At 53.4% G+C, this 10,245-nt stretch overlaps 2 protein-coding genes across 2 annotated transcripts; both read right to left on the bottom strand.

Moving 5' to 3' along the window:
- Positions 1 to 296: 296 nt before the first annotated feature.
- On the bottom strand, positions 297 to 1,352 carry BBK36DRAFT_1123641 (hypothetical protein; the record flags this gene model as incomplete). Its single annotated transcript, XM_024891082.1, has 2 exons — positions 297 to 379; positions 476 to 1,352. 2 exons carry the CDS (start codon positions 1,350 to 1,352, stop codon positions 297 to 299), a joined length of 960 nt encoding a protein of 319 aa, XP_024747899.1.
- A 2,006-nt stretch (positions 1,353 to 3,358) lies between these two features.
- Positions 3,359 to 6,396, bottom strand: BBK36DRAFT_1123263 (matellopeptidase-like protein; the record flags this gene model as incomplete). Its single annotated transcript, XM_024891032.1, has 4 exons — positions 3,359 to 4,399; positions 5,060 to 5,353; positions 5,407 to 5,732; positions 5,793 to 6,396. 4 exons carry the CDS (start codon positions 6,394 to 6,396, stop codon positions 3,359 to 3,361), a joined length of 2,265 nt encoding a protein of 754 aa, XP_024747900.1.
- Between the last annotated feature and the right edge of the window lie 3,849 nt (positions 6,397 to 10,245).

Raw genomic sequence — 10,245 nt, forward strand, 5'->3', positions numbered from 1 at the left:
AACAGAAAAACAGTAGTAAGAGGCAAAACGCGCAAAGCATATTGAACACAAGAACACCAACATTCACGTAACTTCTCAAAACGAAAAAGAATTGAAAATCTCATTGAACTGTGAGCAAAATTCATTATACTACCCACCCCAACCAAAAACACAGCAACAAAAAAAAGGTATCATTCTTCATAATTTCCTTCCCCCACCGGAATCACCATCACCATTGAGATAGATATATAGCATTACCAGACCTCACACCCGTTATCATATATTACGTGTCCGACATTCCCAACACAGAAGGCTGTCTATAGAACAAAGGGAATAAAAGCAAGCAGGCCGACGATGAGGCTGGGGGCATTCATCGTGCCGCTGCTTCCATCGTCGTCGTCTGAAGAGCTGCTGCTGCTGTCCCCATTCTTTGCACCGCCGGAGCCACCGTTGCCGCTGCTGTTTCCATCATCATCATCACCGCCATCATCATCACCATTGCTTCCACCGTTGCTGCTGCTGCCGCCACTGCCACTGCCACTGCTACCGTTGGAAGTAGGCCTGGGAGTTGTAGAAGCCTTGTTCGTGGGCGTGGGCTGGCTGCTATCCTCAGTCGACGTGAAGACATCGTCGCCGCCGCCAAAGGGGTTCGACTCGGTAGGGGCGGCAGTGGGCTCGGGGTCCGGCGAGAGGCTGTACGTAGTCGGGAGAGGGCCGCTGCCAGAGCCCCTGGAAGTGAAACTGTCGTCGATGGAAGAAGTCGGCCCATCATCGCCGCCATCACCACCACCGCTGCTGCTGCCGCCACCCGATCCCCCGCCGCCGCCGCTGCTGCCTCCGAGACGGCACTTAAAGTCGGACGTACACGTCTGGCCGGCATCGCAGTGATAGCCGTTGTGGCAGCAGACACTGCCAGCGGGCATGCACTCGTCATCGCAGGCCTCGTATCCGGAAGGGCATCCGCCACTGCCACCGCTGCCACCGCTGCCACCTCCACCGCTTCCATCGCAAGTCCCCTTGGGCACGCAAAACTCGCCGCAGAGATCACGGTCTCCCTCGCAGCCGGTGGGCGGCCCGTTGCAGACCTTGCCGACGGGACAGCATCCGTTGTCGACGCAGGCATAGCCAATGTCGCAGTACGCGCCGTTGCCGAGGCCGCAGCAGACGCCGGTCAGGGGCATGCAGTTGTTGACGTCGCAGGTGGTCATTCCGATGCCGCAGCCATCGGAGAGGGAATGGACGCCGAACGATGCAGCTCCCGGGCCGGCGACGGTGACGTTGTGAAGAGTGGCCTCCCCGATGTTCATGGCTGCCAGCTTGTCGGCAGCGGCGAACCCGGCCGCGGCCAGGAGAAGAGCAGAGTAGACAGGCATGTGGTCGGCTGAATAGAGTTGACGGAATTGACGGCAAACCGAGTAGACGACGACACACACCTCTGATAGGGAGAAGCAATTGCCTTTGGACCGCAAGAGTGCTCGACAGAGAAAGACGTACAACTACCGTAGCTGAAGCAGGGTCTCGGCCGCCTTTATATGCAGCTACCGTACGCAAAGCTGCAATGAGATGCCCTCAACAATTTCCCCGTTCCATCACTCTTGTAGCTCGACCCCGTGCCTGGCTCATAAATCCTTGGGGATCCTGGGAAGCCATCACAAGCTAAAGGGCCATCCTGATTCAGGGGTCCAACCAGAAGCAACGCTCCATCTTGCCCTTGATTGGCGAAGCTCATGGACGGGCTGGAGTTTGACAGAGCCCATGCCGGCACTAACCCTTCAGCCCATTTCGCCAAGCATTCCCAGTACGGCAGCCGAAGCCTTATTCCAGTGGCACAGTCACAGTTCAGCCGATGGATTGAGCTAACTGCCCATCTTCATGCTTGTCCAGCTGCGTGGCTTCGCGCAGGATTGCTGGACCAATGGGTTGTCAGGCACCCAACACCAAAGACGAAAGGGTGGGTGCCTAACGCTCTCGTTCCCGTTCCTCTTGAGGCGGTCAGTCGCGGTGCGATATTCAACAATAGTAGTTATGGCGGAGACAAGAACAACGACAACTGATGCCTTGCCATGATGGGTTGAACGAGGAAAGACTCGTGCAGCAGCGGGGCCGATTCTTTCAGCTCATGTGGGCGGGATGAGCGGTTCTGGGAATGGCGCAAAGCAACTGTTGGATGGTGCGGAGTATAGCTCCCCATGATGCCAGCGATAGAGACTGGTGAACCGGGGCTGAAAACCAGACCGTTGCAGGCGATCTTGCTCGTGCATATACCCCAGCAATGGCAGCGAGAGTCCGACCAAGTCTAGGCTTCGAGTGCGGCTATGTATGCACCGAGAGGCCGGCTATCGCTCTCGTCTCCAGGAGGTGCTGTCCATAGCTGAGCGAGTCCAACAGTCAATCTGGCTGATGAGGCTGTCGCCGTGCTCTTCGATCACTCCCTTGGCGGCGGTTGTTTGCATGCAATACATGCTCATCGTGAACGGTGGTTGTAAACGGCAACAGTTCCCTTTGATGAATAGTAACTCTTCAGTCGGCTGTCGCAGCGGAGCCGCACTTAAGCTTAGCTACAAGGCTAAGACAAGCACCAGCCACAGCCGACGCTCGCTGACGCCGACCAGATCGTATATCGTATTTTGTGCGCGTCTGCGAAGGCACCCCAGGCCATGAGACCTTCTCGCCGCTTTTCATGGCACAAAAGCAAGTTGGGGCTCAAAGTCTCGTCCTGCGTCGACCTGCCGGGGAAGAATCCATCGGGCTGGATCAGGCCCCGGCCGATGCAGTATAAGCCACTAACTAGTATGCAGCTGTGACACTCTTCGCGAGTCTTGAACCCATTTCTCGATAGTGAACAAAACATGCAGCATCATCTTTCCCTTTTCCTTTTCCTCGCTGATTACTTGATTCCTTCTTCCCCTTCTTGTTTGGTTTTTTCCTCTCCCTTATAATGTTTCTTTTTCTCTTCCTTCATCTCGTACTCTCAGTCTCTGTTCGCCTCTCCTAGATTCGGCATGATGTTCCCCCTCCCTTACGGAGGGGCGAACCAGGATCACCAGAATAATTGCGGCTGAACTTTTTAGTCTGTTGAGTTGTCAGCGACTGTGATTGGAGCCAGTCTGCCTCGCATTGCGCTACATCAAAAATAGATTGGCCGTCACCATTGGTTTCAACAGCTGCAGGCCAGTGTGGTGGGAAATGTCCTTCCAATCTGGTCAAGAAAGAGCTGGACGAGCCGCATTGGCCATCCGTCAAGTCATGAATATACTATCGACGCTTCGTTCGATACAGTCAACAAGTTGGTGGGGTGCGGATGCGAGCAGCGGATTCAAACTGCCAAGTCGAGATATTGCCTGCAGGTCAGATGCAATGCTACTGCAAGCAGCAGATCCTAGATGACCAGTATCGTTCGTATGAGAGTCCCAACGATCCCTTCACAGGCAAAGGTAGCCTTGATGCTCTCCCCCTTTCTGGCATCCAGGCGGACAAACATGACCTTTGTAGCCTCAATCCTCTTTACGCTCCCTCTCCAGAACCACAAGAGCCGGCCATCATCGCCTTCAATGACCAAAGTCGCCCATGGATTTCGTTTGCACCAGGTGGGCAGAGTGTCGTTGCTATATCCCAACAACACTCTGGTGATCCAGGGCTGCTGAAGAACTGACGCGGCGGTATCTTGCTTGCCATGCTTGTCATGCTGCGCAGAGACATACTCGGATATCACAGAAAGTTGCATATGCAGGAGTGGAAATCCCGACAGTTGAGTGAGCAGCTGGTGCCCAAAGGGCGGGTTTCTGCTGAGAAGTCGTTCGATATGGTAAAACTCCAGTCCAGCAAGTTGCTTGATGGTCTTGATACCCGCATCGGTAAGACGCTTCATCTTGGCCGCGCCAATCCCTTCGACCTGTAGCAGTTCCATTTCGGTGCCCTCCCACACTTTCGCCTTGACGCTCCTAAGAACATCGAGAGTGACGGTAACGCCCCGGCCGTCCTCTCTCTCGCCAAACATGTCGGCCAGGCATCTCAGCACACGGTCCAGCACGACGTATATGCGGCCGCTCTCCCGCATCAGTTCTTTCCGGCCGTTTGCAGATATCTTGTTGGGCCATCCTGCTCGTGAGAGATCAATCTGGATGAGCAAAAACACCTTCTGCCATGGATCAGTGACGAGGCCATTGATCGGGTACGGAATGCCCGTGTGGTCGTTGATTTCTCGAAACAGGTTCTTCTGGTCTTGCTTTATCGGGAAGGACCGAAACTCTGCTGCGTGACACGCAGTCTCGAGAACCTTTCGACGATCAGGCGCTTTCTCAATTGTGGAGAGGGCCCTGAGGGTTGGTAGCGAGAGCTGGTATCGAAGCCGGATGTCATTATGCTTCGGCGTGTCTGGCTTTCCCACAGGAAGGTCTGGTGATTGACAGGAGCCTTCTTGCTGCAGGGTCGGCGCAGAAGGCGGCGGTCCTGTGGAACTGCCATTATGGCCAACGGTTCGGTTGAGAGGCGTGAATGAAGAAGCCATGAGGCTGTTTCTTGACTTTGTGGCCAGCACGCTCGAGCTCTTTGTGGCAATATGATGCAAGTCGACGGACTGTCAACTACCTACCACAAGTCGATCTGGATGTGTAGAGATGAGAAGAGCAAAACAGTTGCCCCAGATAGGTACCTTAAGAGGAACGGACATGTCGAATTCGTCATCCAAGGGGAAGTCAAGTAGCTCCTTCCTAAAATCACCATGTCATGCTTTCATGAACTCAGGCCTGTCGCACCTTCCCTAGCCTTGGGCTTCATCGTTTCTCATCTTCTATCAAGTACTCGGTACCTTCACTCATTCTGATCAAACTGGTACGTCATTCCTGAAATTCCAGCATCGCAATCACCTCGATTACTATTCCTACATCTTAGGAGATGCCATTGTGGAAACGGCTCTTTCAATTCTGTTCAGCCAAACTGTAGAGACTAAGACTATAGGGAACGGATGAAGAAGAGAATACATCTTAGGGAGCGAGCTCATAGGAGAATCGCAGCAAGACAGCACCTACAAAACGGTACACCAACCACCACCCGGGCTCCTCTTCTAGATGCTCCTAGTCACGCCCACATCGTCCCAGGCCTTGCGAACCGTCTTGGCGGCGTCAGTTCCGAACTCCTTCTTGGCAGTGTCGACGGTGGCGTCGGCAAACTGGAGGAACGTGCTGTTCTCAGACACCTGGCCGCTGCGCATCGTCTTCCACCAGATCTGGCCGGCCTTCTCCCACGAGTAGCCGCCAAAGGCCTTGGCCGCCAGGTAAAAGGCCTTGTTGGGAATGCCAGAGAAGATGTGGACGCCGCCGTTGTCCTCGAATGTCGTGGTATAGTCTTTCATGTTGTCGACTTGGGGATCTTTGCCCTGAGTGGTTGTCAGTCAGGGGTACCCTACGTGGCAAGAATCTCCCAACTTACAAAACGAGGGTCGTTGTATGCTGTTCCCGGGGCTTTCATGCTCCGGAGGGCAACTCCTTTGACGCCTGGGAGGATGCAGTCTTCGCCGATGAGCCAGTCGGCGCTGGCTGCCGTTTCATTCTGCACCTTTTGCTTGATCATGATGCCAAACACGTCGGAGACATGCTCGTTCAGAGCACCGGGCTGTCCCTGATAATTGAGGGGACTCGTATGCTCCGTAACGGCATGCGTCAACTCGTGCCCAATAACGTCAATGGCGCCAACAAAGTTGCTCAGAAACTCGCCGCCGTCGCCAAACACCATTTGCCGCTCCTCGGTATCCCAGACTGCCCTCACGTCAGCCAACGTGCTGTTTTCATATAGAAAGGGGAGAGGCCATGACTTACAAGCGTTTTCGTACATTTCACCAAAGTGTACAGAGCTGATAACGTCGGAGTTCTTGTTGTCAATGGAAATCCACTTGAACTTGTCTTTGTAAAACTGCAACACAGTTCCGACATTGTCATACGCCTCGTTGACACTCTTGTCCTGGGCTTCCTTGTTACCCTCACCCCGGACAAGCTTGCCAGGCAGCTTGCTCTCGCTCGAGGTGTGCCCGGCGTCGTAGATGGATCGCTTTGTCGTTGACTTTACCGGGTCTGCATCCAGCTGAGCCTGAGCCGCTTCACCGCCCTCCTTTGCTCGAGACTCAAGGTAGAGAGCATGTTCGAGGTCTTTGGCTGCGCGCGCTCGAGCCTCCTCGTCCACATGCTCAGACTGAGATAGAGAGCGAAGGACAGAGGCGGGAACAAAGGGACTGGTTGGCGGCGGAGCACGGCTGGTGCGTCGGCTCTGGACCACGGACTCAATGTGCAGCCTGCGTTTGGCGGCAAGTGTCTCGCGAGCAATGAGGGCTGATCGAGCTGCTTGGCGGATACTATCCGAGTTGTGGGAGGATTCGGAGATGGCTTTCAGGAGGTGAGGCGGGACGATGTAGCAGCGGTGGGCCATGGTGCAGATGCTGTCTGTCGCGGGGGGATACTGCCTGACTTTCAAGGAGAGCAGAGATACAGCAAGGTGATAGAACGTAACGATATAAATGAAGATGAGAATGTTGATAATGATGCTGGTATTGTACGGATGAGTTGTTGAAGGATCAGATGCAGACTGGAAGTGGGATATGGAGAGACAGAGCATAAGCTTGCCTACTTCCTGCCTCCTTTATAACAGACTTCATCTTTGTCAACCGCAGCCGGATGGATTGTACCTTCCTCGAGTATGGCAGAGTTGACGAGATCGTACAGCTGAAGTCAGTCACGTTGTGTCCTTGTGTCAACAAGGCAGGCAAAACACTCGCAAGATCTAACAGGATGGGGCTCTTCCCCCGTCCTGCTATCTGAAAGAGGAACCGCAATTCGCTTCCAGGTCTCTGTCCAAGACAGCCATGATGTGATGTTGTCTTGAGCTGCCCCGTGGCGCCGCCATGCTTGACAGTACTTCCTACCGGAGTATGAAGAGCCGAGTTTGACAGTTGTTGCGAGTATGGCTGAGTGAGACACCCGCTGTTGGTGATGATGGATGGCAATGCTCAGAAGGCTTGCGATTGCCACAGCTGTGTATACGTTCTGGTACCACGCAACTCCCGTCAGCGTTGGCATCTGCATGCGTCTCGCGTCGAACGTGGGTGGTATATAGATACTACATACCTTGCATGTAAGCGCGCCTCTTCGGGAGCGATAGTTATAACGCCAACCGTCTCCTCCTCCTATCTGGGTAGATGAACAACTCTATACTTGCAAGATTCACTTCAGAACTACAGCACAATGTAAAGCCGTCCCGTCAACAAAAATCCCCAAACTCGCAAGCCAACCACCATCGCACCCTGCGTCACTTACACCCTCGAATCACACAAACCCACGTTCCACCCACCGCAGCAAAACTAGAACAACTACTATCCAAAAGGATCCTTGGTAGAAGCATCCCCCCATGATAGCAAAATAGCTGCGAAAGAAGAGAAGAAGAGAAAAGAAAAGAAAAGAAAGTCCAAGAGCCAAGCCGCTACCAAAGATCTTCTACTTGAAGCCAAAGCTGAAGCTCCATGACTCGCGCCTTTTGTGCGCTTGCTTCGGCGCAGCCCTTCTCTTGGGGCAGCTCTTCGTTCTGCCGTCTTCTTTCCTTGGGAAATGCCTATAAAAACAAAAGCTTGTAGGCTAGGGCTATTCATTGCATTTGTGAGCTTCACGGCGTTGTCAGTTTAACAAGCGAGTACGGATCACTTGGACCGACTGCAGCTGTGGAGTATCTTTATCAACAGTCCCTTACCTCCATCCCATCACGCGCCATCTCGTGCAACTCATGGGAGATGCGGACGTACTTTACGCGAGCCCCAAGACGAGCATAAAAGACAAAATGGGCTAAAAATGCGAGAAGCAAGGCGCATTGAAGAGGACAACAACAGGGCCGCTTGCTGCCTTTATGGCTCTTTCAAGCAGCATGAAACACAGCAATCAACTACACCTGTTACCCATCCACCGCGCCCCATGCTCTTCAAAGACCCGTCTTTACACACATTTACGCGTACGACTAAGTAGGTACGCATAGAACCTCATCATTATCCCACGCCCATCAAACCGCCCATCCCCCATCCCCCATCCCGCCTACATACGTAGCTCCAACAAACCAAATTAGACAAACGAAGATACTACTACTGCCATTGTAGAAAAAGGCAATTGACCAAACCATCGATAGCTTCGCCCTCCCCCAGTCATATCCGTAATGACGGGAACACATCCCTCTTGCCCGATGCAGACAAGCTCCCCCTTGTCCCAGCGTCTAAGGGCAAGGGAAAAGAGGGTGCATTTGATTCGTTTGCCGGAGATTCCTCATTGTAAGGTAGTCTTGCCAGTATTTTCCCTCGTATCTTTTTGACTGAGGTACCTTTATTGATGACAGCCTGAGGGTTACTACATAATTGTTCATGCATGTAATTTCTGCAACACGAACCGCCCGTCAAGCAAAATCATCCCACGCCCAGAACGAATTCCCTCTCCCTCACTTGGAGGTACTACTCTCTTCACTCAATTGCCAACCACTGCGTCCAAGAACTCTCAAACACAATTCACACCGAGCACAGGCCGTCCAAGGCCCAAAGCCCACAGCCCGAAACAACTCCATCGCTTCTTCTTCTTCTTCTTCTTCTTCTTCTTCTTCTTCTTCTTCTTCTTTCCCATCCCCCATCACGAACCACAAGCCACAGACCGCTCACACCACAACAAATCCCAACCCATCCATCCCCCTTGTAAAGAATAGCCCTTGGCAGGCACCAAACATGAAATGAGCCTCTTAGCATCAACTCGTACTTTTGCACCTCGTACTGCTTGTACATGTATGTACCTCCACCACCACTACCCTTATCCGAACGAGTACAAGCCACTTCCGCACCACAAGCCGCCTCCTCCCAGACCCTTGCCCACGCCATGTGCACTTCGGGCCTAACCCAACAACACCTTTCCCAACTCCATCCCCATATCGCGCGGGGGACAAAGAGAAGACGGAACTACTAGTGCGAGGCCGCTATCTAAGTACAAGTACACTAGCTCGCGTCTCTTGGTGTGCAATTTAAACGGTTGCCCCGTTGGGTATGGCCGTTGGACATGGGGGGGCATGGATCATGGGCATGGGTCATGAACATGGATGCTCCGTGCTCCTCCGTACCCCGTATTCACTCGCATTTCAACGACGAGACTGACAACAGGCTGCCAAAGTATGGGGTGCAGGAGTTGAAGAATCGCCAGGTTTGGATTTGGCAGTCAGATCAGATCGAGAGTCAGTCACGTCAAACACGTGGTTCACAACAAGTACAAGCAGAGACAGCACAAGATATCAAGGGCGATGAAATCACATGGCATACATAGCAATGACGAGAGTAAGGAAATCGGTTATCAAGCTTCTCATTCAACATCCTTCTACATACGCATCCTCAATCGGGCATGCGCCGAGATACATGATCCAACAAGGCAAAGTAAACATCAGGGAGGATATCAAGCCAAAAACAAAAAACACCAACAGCAGATATAAACATCAAAATATCATCGATCCTCTTCTCTTCGTCAGTCCAAGCAAACGTCGTAACCACAAAGTCGACTCGGCGGAGTAAAAGAGCAGACCTCCCCCATTAAAAGATCATTATAAGCGTTTTTCGTCGGAGAAAAGAAAGGGTGAAAAGTGTAAAGGAGAAAAGAGATATACCGCTCGAGCCCGAAAGACGTGCCGCAAGATTTTGATATCCCGTTGCCAAATATACAAGTGAACAAGGTAAAAAAATAACGAGGGCGGCCTGGGTAAATCTCGATTTTGTATAGTATTAGCTTGGTCCGCTCTCCGCTCCGCACGCGCACGCGTCGCCCCATCTACATGCTTTTCATGCCCGCAATAAGTACATTCCTAGAAAGCAAATCCAAAGGGGTTTCCGTGGCCGCAGGATTCCATTTACAGGAGGAACTGAGCCAGGGCAAGACCGGCACCGACAGCGAAGACGCTGCCGATGGTGGCGGCGGTGCGAGAACCAGCGCTGCCGGGGACGGTGGGAGGCTTGGTGGGCTGGGCAGATCCGCTGGGCACGACGGAGACGGTGGAGTTACCAGCGCTGCCGCCGGAGGTGCTCGTGGTGGGAGCGGCAGTGGCGGTAGCGAGAGTGGTCTGGACCTCGGTGCTGGTCGTCTCCTCATCGGCGGTGGTGGAGGCAGCGGCGGAGGAGGCCTTGGTGGTGTGAGCGGCGGAGGAAGAAGCCTTGGTGGAGGTGTGGGCAGCAGAGGTCGAGGTGGCGTCGGAGCTGTCGTCGCTGCCGTCGCCGAGGGCGAC

Source organism: Trichoderma citrinoviride (assembly GCF_003025115.1).
Source record: "Trichoderma citrinoviride strain TUCIM 6016 unplaced genomic scaffold BBK36scaffold_10, whole genome shotgun sequence".
Lineage (NCBI taxonomy): Eukaryota > Fungi > Ascomycota > Sordariomycetes > Hypocreales > Hypocreaceae > Trichoderma > Trichoderma citrinoviride.